The sequence below is a fragment of the Stegostoma tigrinum genome, chromosome 3 (genome assembly GCF_030684315.1).
Source record: "Stegostoma tigrinum isolate sSteTig4 chromosome 3, sSteTig4.hap1, whole genome shotgun sequence".
Lineage (NCBI taxonomy): Eukaryota > Metazoa > Chordata > Chondrichthyes > Orectolobiformes > Stegostomatidae > Stegostoma > Stegostoma tigrinum.
Window position 1 is genome coordinate 84,554,978 of NC_081356.1, and position 27,419 is coordinate 84,582,396.

Below are 27,419 nucleotides of genomic sequence, written 5' to 3' on the forward strand. Positions count from 1 at the left end.
TGATGAAACATGTTCATGCCCCTCCATGAGAGAGCAGACAGGCTGGAATTCTTTTGGAGCCAAATTCAATCCTAAATTCTTGGATATGCCGATTACTTCGGCAGAACTCATGTACTCTTGGAGCTGAGGAATTTTGGGTCAGTAATCCAATCTGACACATCAGTACTATTGGGGTGATACAATGTGGGATTATTTTGATTATTTATGAAAGAAACAGATCAGGCAAGGTCCTCGGAAACAATGCTGTGTGTAAATCGCTTGCTATACTTTCCTAAGCATTGCACTTCTGAGGTTAATTCAATGGCTGCTTTAGGATATTATGAGGACATAATATAGCATTATCTAAGTACAAGCCTATTTTTACAAGGCTGTATTGTGTGGGAAATCACATTGGTGAACTGCCCTTTTGAGACCTGATTTTAGGTAGATTTTTCAGACACTATAATTTTATTTATTGCTTGGTGTAGCTATTAAATGCCAATGTGCAATGAAAATGAAAAATAAACTAAAAGACATTTCTCATTTTTATGAACATAAAATCTTACAAACAACATAAATAATCAAAGAAATAATTACTAACATTTTGATACATGCCATTTGTTTAAAAGATTAGGATTAATCATTTTAAGTGTGTGGTTCATAATGACACAATGTGTGTCTTAGATAACTTGTACATGCACCTGTTTTTGATCCATGTGGGGAAACAGTAAACCAAAACAACTAAATTTACCAAATGATCCACAGATGATGAAATTATCAGCAAGTTTCACATTTCTCAACTTTGACTTATCTCCAAGCAGAATCAACACAAATTAGGAAGGAGTCAACAGGCAAATGTAATTTAAAATATAAACGTAAATTTCACTTCAAGTTGGCGATATATTAACTACAAGCATTCCCTTTCAGCATGTATGCCATTATGTACCCAAACACTTCAACAGTATGCTGTTCTTTATTCAACCCGGGTGGATCAGGAACCCTCCTTGGCAATAGCTTTCACTACCAAGTTTCACTGGTTTTCTTAACCTCAGCAAGGCACACTTCCCTGGGTCCTGGAGTTCCAAGTATGTGGCTTTTTGGAGATTTTCTCATAGCTTGGTTCATCATCTGGTAACTTCTGGAAAAACAAATCCAGATTTTTACTTTTGCTGAGCTAGTCACATAGATTTCCAGATATTTTCAGCAAGGCACACACATTGCCTTCTTCTTATTTGCTGAGAAAGAATCCTGGATGGGTTCTTCAGGTCGTGTGTACAAGATGTACTTGAGAAATTTGCCAAAGCTCTTTAGATAGCACCTTAGAAGCCCGCAACCATTACCATCTAGAAGGGTAAGGACAGCAGATCCGTGGGAACATCACCACCTCCAAGCCAATCAATATCCTGGCTTGGAAATGTATAACTGATCCTTCGCTGTCACTGGCAATATCCTTGAATTCCTTTCCTAATGATATTGTGAGTCTACCTACAGCACATGGACTGCAGCAATTCGAGAAGACAACTCACCGCAATCTTCTCAAGGTCAACTGAGAAGGTCAATATAATGCTGGCCCAGCCAATGACAACCTCATCCCATGAGTAAATAAAAAAAACTTTATGTTTTGCAAATCTAAAAAGTCCTTCACAAATGTTCTTCAAAACAAATACAAAGTTTCTAAACAATTTAAAGAAATTTTCCTTACTATACTATTGCCAGGTTAAGCATCATTCACCAGTTTGAATTATAAACAGATTTGTCATTTCCTGGATTAGACAATGGAAAATACAAGATATAGTGGGTACTACCAGACTTTTAATGCGTATCCAGTGAAAAAGCCAATTAATCAGTTATGATCCACGTATTATCTGCCACAATGGGGAGAAAATCCCCATTGTGACTAAACAGGTTAAATCAGGTGGAGAAAAAAACTGATATTGATAAATAATCTGAAAAGATGTGCAATCCTTCTGAACATACCCAGGAACACAGGGATTAGAAGCCAGAGAAGGCCATTCATCGCCTTCAGCCTGTTCTGCCATTCAATAAAATCATGACTAATCTAATAAAATCCAAACTCACTCCTTCCCCTGATAATCCTTCAACCCCTCGTTTAACAATAATCTATCTTTGCCTTTAAAATATTGACGAACTCTGCTTCAATCACATTTTAAGGGAGAGGTTTCCAAGCCTCATGAACCTATGAACGAGAAAAAAAGTCTAAGGTCTCTTTGAAAAAGACGACCTTGATTTTTAAACAGTGACTTATATCTTTAGATTCTCCCAAAGCAGGATACATCTTCTCCATATCTAACCTGTATAGATCACTCAGGATTTTAGGTATTTCATACAAGTCACCTTTTACTCTTGGAAATTCCAGAGAATACAAGCCTAGCTTGTCCAACGTTTCCTCCTTAGACACCTACCTATCCCAGTATTAGTCTAATAAACCTTCTCTGGACTACCTGTAATGCATTTACATCCTTCATTAGATAAGTTGCCAAATACTGTGAAAATTATTCCAGATACTATCTCACCAGGGTCTGCATACGTGAACGGTGACCTTCCTAATTTTGTATTCAATTCCTATAACAACAATCTACTAATTTAACTAATTACAGGTGTTTTGGCTTTTGCCTTCTTTTTTAAAACAAACCTAAGTCTGCTGTGTCTGTTTTATTGCGAAACAAAGAACTGTGGATGCTGGAGAAACTCAGCAGGTCCAGCAGCATCTGTGGAGGGAAAGCAGAGTAAATGTTCTGAATTGGGTGATCCTTCTTCAGATGTGAAATACGTATTTTGTTTATTCCGCGCAAATGCTGCCAAACCAGCTGAGTTTTTCCAGCAATTTCTATTCCTTTTTTTGTATTGTTTGAGTGTGATTGTTGTTGGCAAAATGGAATATCGTTTTAATTCCAGGTTACAGCTCAGTCATTAGCAAGTGTTAGTCACTTATTTTTAAGAGTGAATGTTGTTTCATAATTAATAGATTAGTTTGATTTCTTTAAAGAGCCAAAAGAAAGTTTATTTTATTCTGAATAGTGGTACAAAGGATAAATAATTGGCCATTTTGGTGATAGAATCAAACCATCGATAGCAAAAGTGCGACTGGTAGAGTTACGGGGCTTCATAACCAGCACATCTTCCCATCACAATTGTAACACTACATCGATCACAACATAGTTTGAGGTTGTCTTTAAATCCTGCTCCAGTACTTGCCTCCACAATGTTGCACTTGTAATGTGTAAATTTTTTTTAAACATAGTGGACACGTCTTAGTGGCTGATCAATGTAATGTACAGGTCTGGGCTGTTCCTTCACATTGTAGACAAATCAGTTCATTCTTCCTCATCTTCAGTATAACTGCTGATTTAGAAACTCAGAGCTTCTGCACATTTAAACATTTTTCCAGAGTCAAATTCCCTTCTCTTAGCAGTTGTGCTGTCATGGTAAGATTACAAAAGATCTATCTTTAATTAGCTCATCTTTAAGTAGTGCATGTTTACAGGTTTTAGTAAGCTATGGACTTTTGTTCCCCCGTGTTGAATACTATTGTTCATACATAATGCTTGGAGCTAGAAACACACCTTAAAAGCTTTTACAATTTGTGCAGCATGACTTTCCTCTGCTCTTCAGTGACATTTACCTAGTCTTGGGAAATCATCCTGGCCAGGTGAGTGAAGTTTCAGTGGGGGACAATTTCAGGAGTAATAATACCATGAGTTTTAAGATACTCATGAATAGGAATAACAGCGGTCCTTGGGTGAAGGTGTTAAACTGGGGGAAGGCGAATTACAACAATATTAGGTATGAACTGGAGAACTTTGATTGGAGGCAGGTGTTTGAGGGTAAATCCACATTGGACATGCGGGAGTATGTCAAACGGCAGTTGAAAAGAACTCAGGTGTGGCACATTCCTGCGAGAATGAAGGATAGTAGGGCAAATGGCCTGAACCTTGGATGACCAGGAATGTTATGACCCTGGTCAAAAAGACAAAGGAAGCATATGTAAAGTCTAGAATGGTGGGAACTGACAAAGTGTGTAAGGAAAGTAGGAAAGAACTTAAACAAGGAATTAGAAGGGCTAAAAGGGGTAATCAAAACAGGAATAAGGAGTTTTCGACATCTGTCAATCTCAGATTTAAAATGAACAGCAAAGTGTGGAGCTGGATGAACACAGCAGGCCAAGCAGCATCTTAGGAGCACAAAAGCTGACGTTACGGGCCTAGACCCTTCATCAGAAACGGGGGAGGGGGAGAGGGTTCTGAAATAAATTGGGATAGAGGGGGAGGAGCATCGAAGCTAGACAGAGGAGAAGATAGATGGAGAGGAGACAGACAAGTTAAAGAGGTGGGGATGGAGCCAGTAGAGGTGAGTGTACGTGGGGAGGTAGGGAGGGGATAGGTCAGTCCGGGGAGGACGGACAGGTCAAGGGGGCGGGATGAGATTAGTAGGAAGGAAATGGGGGTATGACTTGAGGTGGGAGGAGGGGATAGGTGAGAGGAAGAACAGGTTAGGGAGGTGGGGACGAGCTGGGCTGGTTTAAGGATGTAGTAGGGGGAAGGGAGATTGTGAAGCTTGCGAAATCCACATTGATACCATTGGGCTGCAGGGTTCCCAAGCGGAATATGAGTTGCTGTTCCTGCAAACTTCGGGTGGCATCATTGTGGCACTGCAGGAGGCCCATGATGGACATATTGTCTAAGGAATGGGAGGGGGAGTTGAAATGGTTTGTGACTGGGAGGTGCAGTTGTTTATTGCGAAGAGAGCGTCGATGTTCTGCCAAGCGGTCCCCAATCTTCCGCTTGGTTTCCCCGATGTATGTGAGGCCACAACGGGTACAGCGGATGCAGTATACCACATTGGCGGATGTGCAGGTGAACATCTGCTTGATGTGGAAAGTCTTCTTGGGGCCTGGGATGGGGGTGAGGGAGGAAGTGTGGGGGCAGGTGTAGCACTTCCTGCGGTTGCAGGGGAAAGTGCCGGGTGAGGAGCGGATGGAGGAGAGTGTGGAGCGAACAAGGGAGTCACGGAGAGAGTGGTCTCTCTGGAAAGCAGACAAGGGTAGGGAGTGGAATGCCTCATCGTCAGCTGCTCCCAGGATGAGGCATGCCACTCCCGTACATCTCAGATGTCCACGTTTTTCAAAGACCGCAACATCTCCCCTGCAATGGTTGAGAACGCCCTCGACTGTGTCTCCTGCATTTCCCGCACCTCAACCCTCACAACCCACCCCCCCGAATAAGCACCAAAAGAGAAACCCCTCGTCCTCACATACCACCCTACCAACCTCCGGATACAACGCATCATCCTCCGACACTTCCACCATGTGAGATGTACAGGACCACCAAAGACATTTTTCCGTCCCCACCCATGTCAGCCTTCTGGAGGGACCACTCTCTCCGGGACTCCCTTGCCGCTCTACATTCCCCTCCAACCCCACCACACCCAGCATTTCCCCCTGCAGCCACAGGAAGGGCTACACTTGCCCCCACACCTCCACCCTCACCCCATCCCAGGCCCCAAGATGACTTTCCACATCAAGCAGATGTTCACCTGCACATCTGCCAATGTGATATACTGCATACGCTGTTCCCGTTGTGGCCTCCTCTACATCAGAGAAACCAAACGGAGGATTGGGGACTGCTTTGCAGAACACCTATGCTCAGTTTGCAATAAACAATTGCACCTCCCAGTCGCGAACCATTTCAACTCCCCCTCCCATTCCTTAGACGACATGTCCATCCTGGGCCTCCTGCAGTGCAACAGCGATGCCACCCGAAGGTTGTAGGAACAGCAACTCACATCCTGCTTGGGAACCCTGCAGCCCAATGTTATCAATGTGGATTTCGCAAGCTTCAAAATCTCCCTTCCCCCTACTACATCCTTAAACCAGCCCAGCTCGTCCCCACCTCCCTAACCTGTTCTTCCTTTCACCTATCCCCTCCTCCCACCTCAAGTCATACCTCCATTTCCTTCCTACTAACCTCATCCCACCCCCTTGACCTGTCCGTCCTCCCCAGACTGACCTCTCCCCTCCCTACCTCCCCACCTACACTCACCTCTACTGGCTCCATCCCTGCCTCTTTAACTTGTCTGTCTCCTCTCCACCTATCTTCTCCTCTATCCATCTGCGATTCACCTCCCCCTCTCTCCCTACTTATTTCAGAACCCTCTCCCCATTCCCCTTTACTGATTAAGGGTCTAGGCCTGAAATGTCAGCTTTTGTGCTCCTGAGATGCTGCTTGGCCTGCTGTGTTCATCCAGCTCTACACTTTGTTATCTCAGATTCTCCAGCATCTGCAGTTCCTATTATCTCTGAAGCAACCTAACATCAATACCCATTGCAAAAACGGGTTCCAAACTTCTGCCACCCTCTGCATATAGATGTGTTTCCTCACTTCATGACTGAAACTTTTAGAATTCAATTTTAGGCTCTAATTCTGGACCATCTGGACCTAGCACTAGACTCCATGCACAGAAGAAATAGTTTCTATTCAGTCTACCTGTTAGCTCTAATGTGTAAACACTTCAATCTCTTTAACTTTCAGAGACCAGAAATAAAATTCTAATTTGTGTAATCACTCATTATTTAACTTTTGGAGTCTAAGTATTATTCAAGTACATCCATGCTGCAGTCCTGCCCAAGCCAGTAGAATTTTCTAGGGTGCAAGAGCGAGAATTACTTACAGTAGCCCAGGTGAGACATGGCTTTGTACATCTAGAACATAGAACATAGAACAGTACAGCACAGAACAGGCCCTTCAGCCCACAATGTTGTGCCGACCATTGATCCTCATGGATGCACCCTCAAATTTCTGTGACCATATGCATGTCCAGCAGTCTCTTAAATGACCCCAATGACCTTGCTTCCACAACTGCTGCTGGCAACGCATTCCATGCTCTCACAACTCTCTGCGTAAAGAACCTGCCTCTGACATCCCCTCTATACTTTCCACCAACCAGCTAAAACATCTGAAACATCAGTTTGAATCGTTTGTTTTCTAGTCCCTAGCCATAAAGAGCAACATTCCATTTGACTTTCTGATCGCTTTATGCATCTGTTCATGACTTTTTGAGGATCTATGCACCTACTCTTTTCACTTCAATCAGTGCTTGTCAATTGTACAATTTTATTTAAATAAAATTTCCCCCTATAGTGATCGAGAACGCCCTTGACCGCGTCTCCCGTATTTCCCGCAACACATCCCTCACACCCCGCCCCCACCACAACCGCCCTAAGAGGATCCCCCTCGTTCTCACACACCACCCTACCAACCTCCGGATACAACGCATCATCCTCTGACACTTCCGCCATTTACAATCCGACCCCACCACCCAAGAAATTTTTCCATCCCCTCCCCTGTCTGCTTTCTGGAGAGACCACTCTCTCCATGACTCCCTTGTTCGCTCCACACTGCCCTCCAACCCCACCACACCCGGCACCTTCCCCTGCAACCGCAGGAAATGCTACACTTGTCCCCACACCTCCTCCCTCACCCCTATCCCAGGCCCCAAGATGACATTCCACATTAAGCAGTGGTTCACCTGCACATCTGCCAATGTGGTATACTGCATCCACTGTACCCGGTGCGGCTTCCTCTACATTGGGGAAACCAAGCAGAGGTTTGGGGACCGCTTTGCAGAACACCTCCGCTCAGTTCGCAACAAACAACTGCACCTCCCAGTCGCAAACCATTTCCACTCCCCCTCCCATTCTCTAGATGACATGTCCATCATGGGCCTCCTGCACTGCCACAATGATGCCACCCGAAGGTTGCAGGAACAGCAACTCATATTCCGCCTGGGAACCCTGCAGCCATATGGTATCAATGTGGACTTCACCAGTTTCAAAATCTCCCCTTCCCCTACTGCATCCCTAAACCAGCCCAGTTCATCCCCTCCCCGCACTGCACCACACAACCAGCCCAGCTCTTCCCCCCCACCCACTGCATCCCAAAATCAGTCCAACCTGTCTCTGCCTCCCTAACCGGTTCTTCCTCTCACCCATCCCTTCCTCCCACCTCAAGCCGCACCCCCAGCTACCTACTAACCTCATCCCACCTCCTTGACCTGTCCGTCTTCCCTGGACTGACCTATCCCCTCCCTACCTCCCCACCTATACTCTCTCCACCTATCTTCTTTACTCTCCATCTTCGGTCCGCCTCCCCCTCTCTCCCTATTTATTCCAGTTCCCTCTCCCCATCCCCCTTTTCTGATGAAGGGTCTAGGCCCGAAACGTCAGCTTTTGTGCTCCTGAGATGCTGCTTGGCCTGCTGTGTTCATCCAGCCTCACATTTTATTATCTTGGAATTCTCCAGCATCTGCAGTTCCCATTATCTCTGATATCTTGTGCTTCTACTTTCTGCGATTGATTTGTTAAATGTCAGGTTGACTGAAAATTATATAGGGCTGGATTGTCTTTTTTTTGAAGAAAATTATAAACTGTCAATAGTTTTTAAAGTTTGTTGAACAGGATTGAGTTCTGTGCATCCTTAATTTCTCTGTCACCTGCTTCTCCTTCCTTTGTATATCCTTGGTTAAACAATGCCTTTTCAGAAGTTGCACCTATCTATAAGATACTGCTTCTCACCACTGATGTACTGGATTGTTTCCAAAGGACTCTCTAGCTCATTGATTCTGAGATAGATACATCTCCTGTGAATGTGTTCACTCAGGCCAATCTCAATGTCCACAAGTTCACACACAATGCAATCCAAACTACATCTCAGTCTGGAAATTTATAACTTTTAAATTTACTTTATATGTATTTTAAAATTAGTTTTTATTTTTTCCTCTAACTTGCACGACTCACTATACTCTGGACAAGAAAAATTAAATGCATTTTGCTACAAACTAAAGTACATCAAGACATGGACTGAAGACAGAAAAGATGACAGTCAATTATGACTGCTCTTGTTCACATCTGCAGATATGCTTATTTTACAGATTTTTGTGAATCACACTTTGTTTTGGAAATCCTCACATCATTTTCTCCCTTAAAAGTGGTTTGGAATGGCAAAAAGATTTTGCAACACAAACTGAAAGTACTCGAGAAACTCAACAGATATGGTGGCCTCTGTGGAGACAGTTAATGTTTTGAGTTCTATGTGACTCTTCTTGGAACTCAGAAAACAAATCGCAGGCAGAGTGGCAAATGACTTTAACCCCACTGCCTTTAATGTTTTCATAAAATGGGATTTGAAACTAGGATTCCAGTCTACGTTATACAGCAGACATCTGTAAAAACAATTCAGTTAGTCCTTGTTTCATGGCAACTAAGTACCAGGGTAAAACCAACCAGATTATACAAGGATGTTCAGCAGTCCTGTCTCGTCTCAGCTATACGAAGAGATACCTGAAGAAGATAATTTACAGCACATGTCCTGCAATCCTGATATCAGCATAATTTAGGAGCATTCCTACATGGCTAGTATTCAGCAGTGGCTTAACATGGCCAATGCAGCAGGAAAATAAATCTAAGAGTAATAATCAGATTCATGAAGATAAAGAAGTCAAAAGTACATTCTTCTCCATTGTGGTACTCAAGGCCCATTTGCAGCAATCATAAATCCATTGTCAAGTGTTAAAAAAAGCCCCATCAGGTTTACTAATGCCCTTTGGGGAAGGGAACTGCCATCCCTACCTGTTCGGGCCTAGATGTGACTCCAGACCCACAGCAATGTGGTTGACTCTTAGCTGCCCACTAGGTGCTGGCCTAGCCAGTGACATCCTCATCCCATGAAAAAACAGAAAAAACATCATTGCATACAAAACTGAAACTAAGGTTGTCATTTTGGATCTGCATACTGGTTCTGAAACTCCAGGCTTGTTCTGGGGTTACTACATACTCCAGAATGGACAGAGCCTCTATTTGCCGTTTGTGCACTGCTTATATTCCAATTTTGATTGGGGAGTTTTTTTGTCACTTTCTTCAAAAATTATTCCATAAAAATGGCTCTTATGGGAAATGAATACATTCATATGGGCCAAGGAAATCAATTTGTTTGTAAGATCTTAAACTGAGGTCTTGTGCAGCCACCTGCGGCCCATCAGTACATTCATGAACATGGCTACCAAGAAGGCCCCATTAAATTTATCCAGCTGGGTAGGTTAACTGTTGGCCTGCAGGCTGCAATGTAAGACCAAAGTATCAGAGGCTGGAGCTACCTGTACATTGTGTAACATAAAAGCCAATTTTGATTTGAAGGAGTTTTAAATTGAAGCTGCTGGTGGAAGATGACATTCATTTTGATAAATGCATTATAGTTAATATATCTCATGAAAATACATGAAAAGTATCTTTCACCCAGCTTTAGCTTCAGGCAATTCACCAAAAGTTGGGACCTGACACTTTGATGTCTATTATTAGAAAGTAAATCACTCACTTTTCTCTCATGCATTTCTGTTAGACTGGAATGGCTTCCCTTACTTTTTTTATTTGTCAGATATACCAACATTTCAAGCAGACATTTAAGACCGATGGGGATACTGATACACAGCACAAAATCTTTCGTTAGTCTATGTTTGAAGGGAAAGTTTATATTTTCAGATCTTGGAAAAGCGTTCTTCTTTACATCAGGGAACAGAAAAAGATTATAAAAGTTAATAACGTATATACTGTACAAAAGTCAATTTTTAAACCAGTTCTGAGAACAGAATTTATGGTGTCAGCTATTACTTGCTATTTTGATTTGTTTCTGAGGGTTGGTTTGTGATCAAGTAATTTTTGTTTGAAAAGGTTCATGGTAGCAGAATGAAGCAAAACCCAACAATACAAAATATTTAAAAACTGAAAGAACTGTGGATGCTGTAAATCAGGAACAAAAGCAGAAGTTGCTAGAAAAGCTCAGCAGGTCTGGCAGCCTCTGTGAACAAAACATCAGAGTTAATATTTCGGACCCGGTGACCCTTCCTCAGAACCATTCTGAACTTTTCCAGCAACTTCTGCTTTTGAACACAAAATATTTCATATTTTTGAATACTTACTTAATTTAAACTATTACAGTCTGCAAGATGTCGTGTTAATATCCTGTGAAATTAGTCTGATCACCAAATGAATTACTGAACAATTTATCTAATCTCCAGATTATGTAACATTATCATTCATCGTGTTTTCTGCAAGGGTTCATTTGTATCTTCTTCTATAATAGAAACATATCTGCCCCTATTGTTTGGATAGCAAGCCAATTCATATCAACCTCACTGTCACTGGATTCATGCTACAGTGATCGTAAAACATTCATTGATCATCAAAATTGCTAATTCTCCTAACCAGACTTTACAAATAAGAAATCTTGGACACTGAGTTTATAACAAACAAAAATTAATAATATTAAAATGGAACTTTGACAGAACATGGATAAACAACAAGGCAATCTAATTAATATCTACAAACTAAGTTCCATCTTCTATGAGAATAAACTCTAACTCATTTACTGACCAACAAACAGACCGATACAGTTAAAGGATAAGTTATGGAAGAAAATAAAAGAACCTAAATTTGCCAGTTTGATAACCATTTCAATGATGAATACCATGCCTTCATGATATCCTTGGATGATGGGATCTATTACACATGTGTATGACTACATTTCTTGCTTGAATTTCAAAATCACCAGTGATACTAACAGCTTCTGCAGACCTCTGGAGTCTTTTACTTCATTCTTACAGAATGAGGTTCTTTTTCAGAACTTTCAACAAGTCAATAACTGGAGAATAACTAGACAGAGAAAAACAAAAACAAAAACATTCCCAATCCAGTAGCTACATGCCAGCAACCCCAAATAGAGTTAGTTCAGTTTTTGTTCTTTATTTTTCAACATTGTCTGTCATTGGCTGGCCAACATTTGGCTTTGATTGACCAATTCAACTTCCAGCCAGCTGACAGTTCCTGAGCAGAGCAACATATCAAAGCCAAAATGCCTGAGGTGTCCTTGTCAGTGTGATTAAACACATATTATCTTTCAAGGCTAGTTCCCAGAAGCAAACATCAGCCTTTTGTTCTCTCATTTTTATTATAAACAAGTTCCTGTTCAAAAGTTCAAAGTTCAATTCTCAACTGCAATTTACATTTCAAAACCAAAAATGACAAAAATAGAAGAAAGAATAGTGATGGTCACTCTTAACTCAGAAGTGAGGACAAATTTCTTCTGTTAGAGGGTAGTGAATCTGTGCAATATATTATCTCAAAGGACTATCTAGTCTGGGTAAAAAAGTATATTCAACACCAAGGTGGATAGATTTTTAATAAGTAGAACATCAAAGCCTACAATGAAAAGGCTGGAAAGTTGAGTTAAGGGTTATCAGATCAGCCATGATCTTGTTGAATGACAGAGAAAACTCGATGGGCTGCATAGCCTACTTCAAGTGCTTTTGTTTCACATTGAATAATATTTGGATATTTCTTCAGGTAATTAACTTGTAGCCTGTTCTTTAGTAGGAAGATTTTCCTCTATCTATGAGTGACTAAGATCTGACTCTGGTAGGTTTCCTCACAACTTCCCTTCTATACTCTACACTACAATCTACATTTCTGGGTATTACATCTCTCTCTCTCTGATACAGTACCTAGCTGATGTCACTGTTCCTCCATCATATGCATTACTACCTCATTATGGTATATCTCCCCCAAGTACAATCTTAATTTTTAAATAACATTCTGAAACCAATTTCTTACACTATTTCCTTGAATCAGTTGCATTCCCACCATCTTCCCCACAAGTGTCTGAAAGGTTAAGGCTTTGTAGCGCTATTACCACTCTCACTGATCTTGTTCTCATTGCTGTTTTTTGAAAGTGATGTTCTAACTACATACAAATATAAGGACTGGGAGAAGATTATTCAGCCCATCAAACCCACTTCATTATTCCTATAAATCATGGTTGATCTTATTGGGCCAATCAGCTAAGGATTGGCAAATGGAGTTTAATTTGGATAAATGCATTTTGGTAAAACAAATGAGACCAGGTTTTGTACAAGAATGGTAAGGCCCTAGGCAGATTTGAAGAACAGAGAGACCTAGGGGTTCAGGTACATAATTCTTTGAAATATGTGTCACAGACAGACTGGGTCTGGAAGGCACTTGCCTTCATTGCTCAGACGTTCAAGTATGGGAGTTGAGGCATCATGTTGAGGTTGTACTAATGTTGGTGAGGCCTTTTCTGGTGTACTGTGTGCAGTTCTCATCACCCTGTAATGGGAAGTATATTGTTAAACTGGACAGAATTCAAAGAGACTTATGAGGATATTGCCTGGAACAGAAGATTTGAGTAATATAAAAAAAACCAGGCTGGATAGGCTGTGGCCTTTTTTTACTGGAGAGTAGGAGATTGGGGCTGGTTGGGATTTATAAAATGACAAGGGGCTTAGATAAGGGGCACAGCAAAGATCTTTCCCCGAAGGTGGGGAGTTCAAAACAATGGAGCATATTTTAAGGTGAGAGGCAAAGATTTAGAAAGGACATGAAGGGTTATGTGTTTTTTCATTGAGAGTGGTAGGTGTGTACAACAATATGAGCCAAATGCAGGCAGTTCAGTTTGGGAACATGATTGTTGTGGATTGTTTGGGCCAAAGTGTCTGTTTCCATGTTGAACAACTCTATGACTGAGGCCATTCCTAAACTATCCTCACATCATTTCTTGTTTTAATATATAAAAATCTATCAATCTCATCGTCAACTGATTTCTTGAATTGATCACCACTGTGTGAGGTGATTTTGATGTAGTGTTTTGTTCTTACAGTCTCCAGTAATATTTGAAATTTTCTCCCGATTACTCAAAATGGAGTTTCACTGAGGTAGAAATATGGTTGTTAAGTTGTTTCATGTCTGCAGTTTTTTGATCTCTGATCCATAGCTTTTGACCTTGTACTAATGTTACAAAAGTATTCACTCTATGTTTAGAATTATACCAACATTTCTGTTTTGCTGTTTGTTAGTTTTCTACATTTTTTTGCCCTCTCATACGTATCTGAAGTAACGTTAGCTTCAGTTTCTGCTTCAACAATGGAATTTGAGTATTTAACCTTCAGATCATATGTTACACAGCTGGTGAAAAACCACCAACATTTAATTCAGCATGGTTAAGTCCCAATTATGATTCTTAGTCATTAGCATTTTAATAGATTTCCTTGCTCTCCCGGTCTCTCCATTGTGAGTGAAGTGGGGAATATAATTGAATCCATATCCTTCTTCAAATTTCTTAAAATATTTATTCACACATTCTCCAGAGATACTGTTGATCAAGCAGAAACGCAAGATGTGGTCCATATTATAGAAATTGAAGCATTTTCATTAGAACCTAACAGTTTCTGAGAAAAACAACAAGAAATCAAAAACAATTGGATGACGTTGTGTGTACCCAGATGCGAAGAACATTGGTCATGATATAGCTTAGCAAGTAGCTCTTACCATGGAAGTGCCATGAGCAGAAGAAACATGCAGCAGATGGTGGATAGTTTTCAAGTCTTGAACAAAAAATTAATATTATCTAAAGATATGTGGGAGAAAGTTCTTGGATTTCATGGTGGTCATTTGGGAATAGCTAAGCAGAGCAAATACTTGTGCAATAAATAGCCAAACATCAGCAGAACCTCTATTACCATGTACTTTTCCAGACAAGTCTTAGTAAACATTGAGACGAGATTACTTTAAATCTAGACGAGAAGCGTACTTGATCACAGTGGAATATTATTCAAGAAGGCTAGAAGCTTCCAGGCTCCACACAATAATAGGAGAAACAGTACAAAGAGAAGTAAATAAAATCTTTTCAACTCATCATTTTCTGGCAAAATTGTCAAGGAGAATTAGTTACATGAACCACCAGCAAAAGCTTTAGTTTAACATCTCATCCAAAAAACCCCCCTCACTGGTGCAACACTCATTCACTGCTGCACAGCAGTGGTGGTCGAGTACTCAAGTTTCTGGGAGAACTGGGTTGAATCTTTAAGTTTTGTACTTGGAGGCAGCAGTGCTATTACTGAGTCAAAACTGGCATCTCTGCTGACTTGCGCACATTGCGGATGGGGGAGGAGGAAAGCAATTTTTAATAGAAATTATACATATTACTCTTTATAAGCATGCTACGATTGAACTCCATGCACAGCAACAATGACAAAGTTTTAAAATGTTCTACTTTTTAGAAGTAATATACCATTTTTCCACTTCTATTTTGATATTTGTATGCCTGTACAGAAAGACAGTAGAAAATACATGAATCCACAGTATGGCAATGAATACTTGGTTTTATAAATTCTTATATGATGTCATGCACCTTCCTTCCTGTTGGTTAGCACTGTTGATTAAAGATTGCTTTATCTCAGGAAATATTACAGTCCACACTGATGTTAATGAGGCTAAAAATACTGAGGTTGGAGGGACAGAATAAAATGGAACATTATTAAGTATCTGGATTCACAATCTGCAGTAGTTTTGAAGCTAGCAGCTTCCTAACAGCATTGCTGATAAATTATTTATTGACAATGTCAACTCCCTTTTTGTTTGAAAATTGCGATGGTTTGAGTTACCTGGTGTCAGTTACTGCTTTTAATTAGTTAGGCTGCTGTAAATTTAAAACAAGGGCCACCACACCTGTTTTGATCAGTGCAGTTTGACGCTGTCAAATTTTCAAAATTAACTTCAGCTTGATTACCGCAGAAGCAAAACTAACTTTGACCTCATCTGAATTCTATTAAGTGACAGAGCAAATTCCTCCTTCAATACAGTCAATCTGCTGAAAACTTCTGAATTATATACGGTTCATAGCGGGGCATCTGTGTTCTTCTCCCACAGGGAGGACGTCGTAACAAGTCTTTGGTGAGCAGGCTCTCAAAGGCTGCACCTGATGTCACCTTCTGGAAAACAACAGTGGTGGCATCCCAAGGCTCTGCCAAGCTCCTGCTTGTGGTCAGTGATCCATCAAGTAAAGATCGCTGCTCTTAACAGGCCTCTCAGATATACAGTGTACCAATATTTAAACTGGTCTCAAGTGTGTGTATCTTTCTGAAGTAGAAGATACATCACCACATTTACAGCACCTGAAATGAAAGAGGGACAATAGCTGGCTCTGAAGGTAAATTAGAGGAAGAAGAAATGTTTGGTGAAAATATCTGCACTGTGGCTATGGATGGTGAGATAGAAGTAAGAAGATGAAATGTTAAAGGCCAGAGTGTAGTACGGCCCATGGTGGTGGGCAGGAAAGTGGAGGGAGGCAAGAAAGTAGTCCCCATCACCTTCCTGATTCAACACCCCCTCAACAAACACCACGTCCGCCCTTACCAATTAACCGAGGGCGATAAATTTCAAGGACAGCCTTCCCAATGAGAGGCTAATTGATGCCCTGAACTAGCCAAATTAAAGGCTACTTAAGAACTTCCTTCCCTGCAACTGGATTTCTATCAGTGGCGGACGTGGCAGTGTGACATGGGCTAGGGGTAAGGTTCATGTTGGAAGACATACAGTTAAAGCTAATGGCTTCCCTACGAGCTCAAAGGGCACGGGCACGCCTGATCAGGCACCCTCAGCCCAATCACCTTCAGTTGCCACACAGTTATCTCCCTCCATCATGAGGCCAGAAGTGGGGATATTTGCTGATGATTGCACATTGTTCAGCAGTATTCATGGCTCCTCAGATACTGATGAATTCATTGTCTGCGTGTAGCACCACCTGAATAACATTAAAATCCGGGCTGATAAGTGGCAAGTAACATTCATATGACACAAATGCCAGTGAATGACTGTTTCCAAGACAGAATATAACCATCTCCGCTTGACATTCAATAGCATTATCACCATTTAACCCCCAACATCAACAGCCTGGTATTGGCATTGACCAGAAACTTAACCAGCCTTCAAAGTAGTCTAACTATGACAGCAGGATCAGTGGCAATGCAATTCTGCAGCAAATAAATTACCTCCTCACTCTGCAAAGCTTGTGCATCATCTGGAAGGCACAAACAGTATGAACAAAGACTCTCTACTTGCCTGAATAAGTAAAGCTCTAGCAACATTCAAGAAGCTCAATATCGTCTAGAACAAAACAACCTGTTTGATCAGCCTTCAATATTCACTCCCTGCACACAATGGCAGCAGTGTGCACTGTCTATAAGATATGCTTCTGTAACTCAACAAGTGACCAAAACAGTGGGCAGTACCATATCTGCAATTTAATTAATGTTTTCTACAGTTCTAGCGTAACTCCCCACTCATGCCCTACACTTCAGCCAATAAAGTAAAGTATTCTACATCCTTCCTGGCCACCTTATCTACTGGCTTGCTAACTTTAGGGATTTAGGACATGCAAGTCATGGGCCCTTTGTTCCTAATTTTCCGTATCTTGTCATCTATTGTGAATTAGATTGCCTTCTGTGTTGTCTATAAATCTATTACATCTTTACATCTCTTTCCACAGATGACCATTCCATTGATAACTCCCTGCAGTCCACAGTTTATTTCCTAATCATCAACAATGTAACTAATTTTTGTACCCTCCCTCAAACTATTCAATCGAGTTATTCAAACAAAACATTTTAACTGTTCTTGATTGACTTGGGCCTTTCTAAACTGTGACTTATACCAATATCTAGAATTATTTCCAATGCTTTGAACACCACTGAAATGTGAGTGACTGGTCTGTAAATATTTGGGCTAATCCTTCCTTTTTAAACAGTGGTACAATGTTAGCAATACTCTGGCATGCTGCCAGAGACGGTTGAAAAATTATGATTTAGTATTCTATTTTTACCTTGTTTTCTTCAACATTTTGGGAACAATTTCAGTCTGGCCTGATGAATTATCATCTTTTAAATTGAGTAGACAATCTAATTGGATATTTCCTCCTTTGCTATGTTTATTGAGTCCAATTTTTCAAACACTTCCTTTTTAACTGCAATGTCTGTCTAATCCCTCTCTTTTGTGAAAATAACCTAAAGTATTCATTAATAGCCATTCCCATGACTTCCACCCCCAAATAGGCATTGCTTTTTGGATCTTTATTCGGCTGTACCCTTTCTTTAGTTATCCTCTGAATCCTTACGTGTTCATAAATGGTTGTTTGGTTTCTCCTTGATTTTACCTGTCAATATTTCTTCATGTACTCTCTTTGTTTTCCTAATTTCTTTTTTAATTTCAATCCCACAATTTTCTGAATCCTCATTATCTCTTTTTTTATGTGCCTCTCATATGCTAGTACTGCTTTATCCTCAAGTAACTGTCCACTTATATCATGCCACACCTCGATTTAGTCAAAAAGCCTTTCCCCAGTTTAAAACTTTTATTTTTGATTTATCTTTACAACAACTATTCTAAAACTAGCACTGAAATACTTTCTCCTTCAACTGTCCAGATTCCTTCCATAAAACTAATACTTCCCAGAACTGACCATTTCTTGGGCTTGCCACATGCTCAATGTAATGATGTCCTGAACGCATGGTAAGAGTTTTTCATTCAGTATACCTCTTGAGCTGATTTTATCTCAGCTAATATTAGGATGGTTGAAATGCCCTTTTACTGGTCCATTTTAATGCACTTATCAGCAATTTGCGAACATATTTGCACTTCTTTCTTCCTCTGACTGCTGAGGAGTCTTTCGCAGTCTTCTTGCAATACTATTGTGTGTCTTTTTCTTCCTCAGTTTAACCCACTTGGTATCATTTGATGCTCCACCTGACATATCAATCTTCCTCATAGCTGTCTGTGATTGTTCCTTCAACCATTGCAAATACCACACTCCTGTTTTATCCCACTCTCGATGCCCTGAAAACACTGTGAGCAGAAATGTTGACCAACTTGCCTGTTTTTAAGCCAGATTTCAATAATAGCTATATAATACGTCCAAGCTTCTATCTATACCCTTAGCTCCTCTGTGTTGTTCACTAGACTATTTGCATGGAAGCAAATTTCACTATTCATTGAACGACATTTTTGCTACCTATTTTCAAGCCTTTGTTTCCTTAGGCTTCTTCATTCATTTACATTCTGTGTGTCTTTTATTTCCTCCTTGCTTCTTTTCCCTCTAAATCTACATTCACAATCTTGTCACCTTGTCAAGTTGTTTAAACTCTCTTCAACAGTGCCAGCAAAGCTAACAGGTACAAGCTGACCCAAAACTAACCCCAATTCCCCCAGGAATCTCAAGCCTTTAAATGCCTCGTACAGCTTACACTGTTTCTCCAGCTGCACAATCCTATTATTTCTGTATTCATGCCTCTTTCTACGCATGTCATAGGTATCAAAACAAACCACAGTCTCTGCTTCCGCTACCTCAGAATGCTCTGTAGCTGTTCATGACAATCATGACACTGGCCCTTTGATTGAGAAAGATAGATTCGAAAAACAGGATGCACCATCTGTGGCTAATGAAGGAAGTTAAAGATATATCGAGCTGAAAGAAAAAGCATATAATTCTGCAAAAGTGTGAGGTGGATGACATTAAACACAGTATAGAGAACACTTGGCTATGAATGCAGAAGGTTTAATTAGTAAGTTTGCAGATGACATGAAATTTGCAGGTGTTATTGATAGCGAGGAGGATTGTCTCACACTACAGTCTGTTATTCATCACATGGTAAGTTGGGAAAAGCAATGGCAGATGGAATTCAATTCCAGTAAGTGTGAGGTGATGCATGTTGGAAGGTCTAATAGGGGAATGATAAATTTATTTCTGAAAGCATTGCTCGCATAACAAGGTAGGGTGGCACCCCATAAATCTTTAGTTTATACTTGTGGAAGGCCAGTTATCACTGTCGCACAGTTAAATGAGACCCAATTTCCAACACACATTGTTAAGGAGAGAGGAGAGAGATTTAAAAAAGACATGATGGGAAAAGATTTTAAACAAAGGGTGGTTCACATGTGGAATGAACTTTCTGAGGAAGTGGTGGACGTGGCACAGTTACAACATTTAAAAGACATTTAGATAAGTACATGAATAGGAAAGACTTGGAGGAATATGGGCCAGGAACAGGCAGGTTAGATTAGTTCAGTTTTGGATTATGTTTGACATGGAACTGTTGGACCGAAGGGTCTGTTTCTGTGCTGTATGACTCTACAAAACTTAAAGCAATTACAATCAGTGAAAGGGACCCTGCTGGGCACCTACCAGCAAGATGGCAGCAGAGTAGGATGCTCCACTCGGAGAAATTCTGTTCTGTCTGTTCTGTTTGTTTCTTTCTTTTTATTTTATCTTTTTAGGAGCCCTGGAGCAGTTTGCAGTCCCTGAGCAGTGCGATGGGGAACAAGTCCCAGAGTAGCGTGCAGAAAAACGTGTCCCACAGCAGCATAAGGGGAGTGAGTTCTGGAGCAGCATGCAGGGCAGCAGTGCCTAAGCAGTGCGAGGGGATACGAGTCCTGGAACAACACAAAGGGAAAGCGTGAAGGGAACGAATTCCGGAGCAGTGCGAGGGGATACGAGTCCTGGAGCAGTGCAAGGGGAAAGCGCAAGGGGATACGAGTCCTGGAGCTGCGTTTGGAGAAGCAGTGCCTGAGCAGTGTGAGGGGAACAAGGCCTGGGACAGAGCAAGGCGAAGTGAGTCCCAATGCAGCATTAGGGGAATGAGTCCTGGAGCAGTGCGAGACGAAGCAAGTCCCGGAGGAGCACTACCTACCTTGGTGCAGCTGAGAGCTGGTGCAGAGTGATCTTCAGGCTTGGCATGGGAGAGATAGCTGTTGGGCTGGGTCCTGGAGCAGGCAGTTAGAGCTGCTGCCATTTGAAATTCTTAACTGGGCTGCAATTTCAATTACGTAAGTATGTTAGAACTATCTTTTCATAACTTTTTTTAAGAACACTGTAAGTAATGCTACTGCTTTTCCTTTTGTTCCTCTCTTGTATCCAAGACTTGTACCTAGGCACTTGAGCCTACGATGGCATCATTAGAGGCAACCACTGTAAAACTTTTCTCCCTACTTCTGTACTGGAGTACATGTGGCAACAAAGGATATTCTTAGGAAGTTATTACAACTGAAATCTGACAAATCTCCTGGCCTTGATGGACTTCATTTAAGGAATTTATAAGAAATTGCTGAGACAGTAGATGCATTGGTTTTCATTTTCCAAAATTCCCAGATTCTGGGAAGGTCACATCAATTTGGAAAATAGCAAATGACTAATTATTCAAAAAGGAGGAAGACAGAAAGCAGGAAACTATGGCATTTTATCGTAACACCCCTCATTGGGAAAATGTTGCAATCCATTATAATGGAATTTTCAACAGGGCACTTCAAAAATGCAAACACAATTCAGCACAGTTGACATGGTTTGTGAAAAGAAAATTGTTTACCTAAACTATTAGAATTATTTGAGGAAGTAAGAAGTAACATAGGTAAAATGGAACTAGTGGCTGCGTGGAACTTGGATTTCCTGAAGACTTTTGATAAAAGAGCCACATAAAATATCACTGTACATAATAAGATCTCGTGGTTTACATGATAGCTAATTTTTTGACTAATAGAGAGCAGAGGTTGGGCATAAGTGTGTCATTTTTTGCATAGTACAATGTGACTGCGTTCAGTGTTGAGGCCACAATTATCTGTAAACACTATAAATGATGTTGATACAGGGACTGAGTATATGGTTGCTAAATTTGTTGATGATGCAAAGATAGACGATAATGTAAGTTGTGAAAAGTACGTAAGAAGTCTGCAAAGATATATAGATAAGTTAAGCAAGTGGGCAAAAAAATGTCAGATGGAGTATAACATGGGGAAATGTGAAATTTCTCCACGTTGGCTGGAAGAAAAGGCATAGCATTTAAATGGAGAGATTGTAGAACTCTAAGGCACTGAAAGATTTGGATGTCATGCTACATGAACCACTAAAAGTTATTATGCAGGCGCAGGAAGTGATTAGGAAGGCAAATGAGAAGTTATCAGCTATTGCAAGGGAAATGAAATATAAAAGCAAGCATGTTTTGCTATATTTGTTTAGAGAATTGGTGAGGTCACATCCGGAGTATAAAATACAGTTTGGAATCCTTTTTAAGAAAGGATGCAGATGTATTAAAAACAATTCAGAGAAGGTCCACTGATACTTAGGATGGAAGTGGGGGTTCATTGGCTGGCTCTGTGTCAATTGGAGTTTAGAAGACTGAGAGGTAGTCTTATTGAAAAATGTAAGACCTTAAGGGGATTTGATACGTTGGATGCTGAAAGGATATTTCACCTTGTAGGAGAAACTAGGACTAGGTGTTTACCATTTAGGACAGATGAGGGCTTTTTTCCTCTCATGAGGTCACGACGTTTTGGAATTCACTTCTCCAGAGAGCTGTGGGGCAGAGTAATTAAATATTTTCAAGACAGTGGTACCTAGCGAGTTTTGAGAAGATTTGTAGCTCAGGTTGAGGTTCTGGATGTGAGTTTGCTCGCTGAGCTGGAAGGTTAGTTTTCAGACGTTTCGTTACCATTCTAGGTAACATCATCAGTGAGCTTCCGACGAAGCGCTGGTGTTATGTCCCGCTTTCTATTTATCTGGTTAGGTTTCCTTGGGTTGGTGATGTCATTTCCTGTTCTTTTTCTCAGGGGATGATAGATTGGCTCCAAATCAAAGTGTTTGTTGATGGAGTTCCGGTTGGAATGCCATGCTTCTAGGAATTCTCGTGCATGTCTCTGTTTGGCTTGTCCTAGGATGGATGTGTTGTCCCAATCAAAGTGGTGTCCTTCCTTATCTGTATGTAAGGATACGAGTGATAGTGGGTCATGTCGTTTTGTGGCTAGTTGATGTTCATGTATCCTGGTGGCTAGCTTCTTGCCAGTTTGTCCAATGTAGTGTTTGTCACAGTCTTGCAAGGTATTTTGTAGATGACGTTCATTTTATTTGTTGTCTGTATAGGGTCTTTTAAGTTCATTAGCTGCTGTTTTAGTGTGTTGGTGGGTTTGTGGGCTACCCTGTTGCCAAGGGGTCCGAGTAGTAGTACCTAGAAAGGAGTCAAGGTTTATTGGCTATCTGAATAAGAATGGAATTGAAGCTACTATAAGGTAAGCCATAATTTCATTGAGTGGTAGAACAGGCTAACGGTCTAAAAGGCCCATTCTTGTTCTTAATTTATATGTTCAAAAAGCACCTAGAAGGTAACATCTCATTCTGACAGCATGTTTGCCTGTGGCCTTGCACTTACCTAACCGATTTTGTTTGACTGTTTGCTGATGATTCATTTTCTCTATGTCTCCACAGTCCTAGCTGTGGTGTGACTATCGGTAGAAATGCAGTTCTCAGCCTCACAATCGCACAGCAGTGACCCAGAGTTTGAGATTTTGAAGGTGGTGATACTTTCTGTATATGTGGTTGGCTGGCATCTAAGAAGTGGAGAAGGATATGGAGATAACAAAGTGTGGAGCTGGATGAACACAGCAGGCCAAGCAGCATCTTAGGAGCACAAAAGCTGACGTTTCAGGCCTAGAAGACCCCAGAACCTGCACCGTATATATTTCATGGATTGGGGGTGCCCTGTTGAGCTTTTCTTTATTAGGGTAGTTAAACTTGATAAAATTAAGTTAAAGCTTTATTTAAAAATTGCAACAAAATCCCTAGCTGCTCACCAATCAGTATTTTCCTGTTATGAAAACGAGTGTATTTTTTTATATCACATTACCTGATGCTTACACTTGGTCTGGATCCAGCTTTGCTTTTCTTGGAGATCCTTCCGATCCACATTCTATATCTCTATGCTCCCCCACTGAAAATGACTTTATTCTGAGGTAGCGATTATTTCATATTTGACAGGTCCATTCATGAGTGACCTCAATCTGACTCGTGTATTATTCCAATGTTGATGCCTCTGGCAATTAACATTACGGAAGTGCTGGGATTTAGCGCCACATTAGCGCTTTGTAGAAAATCAGCGCACAGTAGCATTTTGTGAATTATATGTATTTAGCACCAAACTTTCAAAACTGCTTCTTCTTTTCACCCACAATGAGTGTTAGGACATTGGCCTATCCTGTTCACGGATTCGAACAGACTCGGGCCCACAGGGTGGCGCTGTTTTACAGGCGGGCAATGGACGAGAACTAATCAAATGGTTGGCTGATGTTTCACTTTCAGTGAAGTCTCCGCCTCCACATAGCAGCCTAAGAGGAAGTTACAATGTTGTTCCATTGCCTTCTGCGGTTTCTGACTACAGCACACGCTAGGACGCACGTTAGCATGTCCCAGAATAGCCAAAAATAGCTGTTTGGGAGGGGGAAGGCAGTAACAGCAGCCTGCGAAACACCAACAGGGAGGGCGGAAGTTATTTAAATCCTGATATCCACCTTCGACTGTTTAACCAAGAGACCAGGAGGTGTGAATAAATCAATTTCAGTGCACCAGAGAGGTTGGTGCTGGCTGTGCAATCTTTACTTTTTGATACAATTTGATTCGCAATAATTCAGATAATTGATGCCCAGCTCATCGTCGAGCCGAACCCGAACAAAGTTAGTTGCTGCTGGTTTTATCTCGCACAGAGATAAGTTTAGAGCTACAGAGCGACTGGACTCATTCTAATAGAAGCGTATTTTCCCGATAGCCCCGCTTGCATTACACTGGATCGGAGTCGATGCTACGGAGGGGAATTTATTGGAGGCGATCAGGGCGGAAGGATTGCCCAGGGTCTGCTCGGGGAGCCACGATTGACAGCTGTTTGCACGAATGAACTGGATCGAGAACTGTCAATAAACAACACGCGTCATTTTTGGCGGCGGCTGCCGCTTTTGGAAGAAAATTAAAACTCTCCCTTTTTGGCTCAAGACCCTGCCACCCTTCTGGTGCGATCTGCAGTGCTCAAGAAAATCTGGAAGGACTGCAATTTTTATTTTTGCCGGCTCTCTATTGCTGACATTCTTGAAGGAGTGGACATGCTGTAACATTCTAACACTCTCAATGTTTCATATACAGCGTGACCCAAAGTTGGCACCGTTTTCTGCACAGTACGGTCTCACATTCTGTACAGTCTCTCCCAGTTTCAGTCACAATCTCGTTCTACTACAGTTCTGTCATATCTCTCGTACTGTACATAGGCAGTTGCCTCTACAATCTTCCCCTCTCTCACATACACATCTTAACTTTCTCGCATAACGTTAAAGCAAAATACTGCAGATGCTAGAAATCTGAATTAAGTTATCCAAGCTGTTTTTTTTCCTGTTCTGTCCCGGTCTCACCCAATCTCTTGCCGTCTCACAGTTTTATATGCAATATCTCTCATCCATTATCTCCCTCTTTCTCAGTGACCCTCTTAAACTCCGTCTATCACGCACGCCCTTTCGCCGCCTCATCCTTTCAGTTTCATCTTGTCCCAACCAGACTTGCCCCTCACAACCTCACACTTTTCTCTTACAAAATCTCTCTCACAATCTGCAAGAAACAGTCCCTCTTTCTCATCCAATCTCTCTCTGTCTCAAAGCCACAGTCTCTGCCGCAATCTCCCTTTCAGTTTTTGTCACGGTCTCTGTCTAGTGTCATTTCAAGCGCCTCTTTTTCTCGTATCCACCGTCCCCGTCTCTGTCTCTCTCTCATAGTCTCTATCTCCATCTTTCATATCCTCTGTCTCTGTAGTTCAGTCTCTTCACATTCGATATCAGTCTTCTCCAGTTCCCCTCTATTTCACCATCTATCGCCTTTGAACTATTTCTTTCCCACTCCAGTTTATTTAGACATAGAACCGACAAAGTGTCTCTCCTACATCCGTCTCTGTTGCAATCTCGCATCCTATCTCTTGGTTTCTCCCCCTGTAGGTACTCAATCCCGGTGTCCCTCCCTCACCCGTACATTCTCCACCCTCTGTGTCACTTACCCTCATATTCTCTGTCCCATTCTCACTTACCCCCACACTCTGTGCCCCCTCTGAGTAACCGCTACATTCTCTGTCCCCTTCTGTCATTCACACCCATATTCTCTGTCCCTCTTCCCTTCACTCACCCCCACATTCTCTGTCTCCTTCTGTTACACATTCACATTCTCTGTGCCTCCTCCGCTCACTCACCCGCACATTCTCTTTCCCCCCTCACTCACCCCCACATTGTCGCTCTCTCACCGAATCCCACAATCGGCTCCCTCTCTTTCAGTGGCTCCCGCATTTTTCTGTTCCCCCCCCCCGCCTTCAGTAACCCCCACACACTGTGTCCCTCCTCCTCTGTCACTCACACCCACATTCTCTGTCTCCTGTCCTCTCACTCCCACATTCTCTGTCCCCCTCACTCAGACCCACACTCTCTGTCCCCCTCTCTTGTCAGTGATTCACACCACCCCGCCTTCTCTCTCTCTCTGGATACAGAAGAGGTTTCCTCCCTGTCACACCAGCAGCCTGTCTATCTCTCTCTCTCTCTCTCTGTGCCACAGTCAGCGGTGGATCCCCACCCAGCGGGGCCGGTGGGTGGGGCATTCTCAAACAGACAAGGAGCCTTCTTCTAACGCATTGAAAACTCCCTCAACTCCCCGGGCCTTTCTGTTGAGTTGACACGGTCTTACAGCAGCTCTCCGGGATGGGCAGTCAGGAGGACAGCAGGCGTGCGGTGCCTGCGGCTCCCCGGGACTCCTACTTTTCGGATATCCGGACCTTTCTGATCGCCGAGTGTTTGCTGATGCTGACCCAGGGCATTAGCGGCGCTTACTTAGTAAGTAACGAGCGGCAGCATGTTCCCTTAGCCCGGCTGGACCCGGGGATGGCGTTCGCTTTAATCGTAAAATCAATCGGGGCCAACACGTCTCGTCTGCCTTTGCTTTCTTTTTGTGTGTGAAGCGTCTCCCACGAAATTGCTCCCGCGTAATGTTCATTCCTTTCCGTTAGCCAGCAGCTCCTCAAATATAGAGGGAACACTTTTTTCTTTAGTATTTAGACCGGCCGAACAAGAGTTGGAAGATGTCCTGAGCTAAGGCAGCAGCCTCTGTCCTGGCTCAGTAGATGGGTCAGCTGTTAGTACAGAGCAGGAACGTAAAAGGTGACTTTATACTCTCAGGGCTCCAACATTGACCGCATCTGGAGCAGTTTATGAAAGTCTGACAGTCGGACTGAGTTACTGCTTATTTCAGCCGTAACAAAGGTGCCACAAACGTTGTTTTCTAAGTATCCGTGCATGTTCCCTCCTGAGAATTTTCTTGAAGTCTAGTTTGTACAGCCTCGTTTCTGCTTCTCGGATGAAGTTAGCTCAGTTGAAGTGGCACTGGGGCATGTGGCTGTAGTATCTGTCCGTAACATTGTTTACTGAGAGTGAAGCATGCTGCTCTTGGAGGATAGTACCCGCAAAAAGCAGCGCCTACTTGTTGATGGCTCGGTTCTTCTGGCCCATCATCTTTCTTCACTTGTCAGCGACCTCGGTGCTGCTGAGCTGCCTGTCTGACAACATGTCATTTCGCCCCAGCTTTCTCCCAGTGAACACCCTTGCCATTGATTCCACCCCCTCCTTGTTGACTCGCTCAGATAGACTGAAATCTTGGCATTCTGAACTGAACTTCGAACCGCACATGCTATTCATCATCAAA

General features: G+C 41.9%; 1 protein-coding gene and 1 long non-coding RNA gene across 4 annotated transcripts in view; one reads left to right on the forward strand and one right to left on the reverse strand.

Annotated features, from left to right (window-relative positions):
• Window positions 1–601: 601 nt before the first annotated feature.
• LOC125451254 (uncharacterized) lies at window positions 602–27,332 on the reverse strand. 2 transcript variants are annotated; one of them, XR_009445574.1, is made up of 3 exons: window positions 26,552–27,332; window positions 20,578–20,697; window positions 602–1,117 (listed from the first exon to the last, which is right to left on the reverse strand). It is a non-coding gene; the product is annotated as an uncharacterized LOC125451254 (long non-coding RNA). The 2 variants fall into 2 exon arrangements; XR_007247255.1 differs by lacking the exon at window positions 26,552–27,332 and adding an exon at window positions 25,953–26,005.
• The window catches only part of LOC125451253 (solute carrier organic anion transporter family member 3A1-like), a 312,267-nt gene continuing 308,978 nt past the window's right edge, over window positions 24,131–27,419 (forward strand). Inside the window, exons 1-2 of one of the 2 annotated variants that reach the window (XM_048528183.2) lie at window positions 24,131–24,279; window positions 24,472–26,554. In XM_048528183.2, coding sequence (XP_048384140.2) covers window positions 26,423–26,554 — 132 coding nt within the window. In that variant the 5' untranslated portion in view covers window positions 24,131–24,279; window positions 24,472–26,422. Of the gene's footprint in view, window positions 26,555–27,419 lie in introns of both variants that reach the window. The other variant, XM_059644724.1, reaches the window with a different exon arrangement.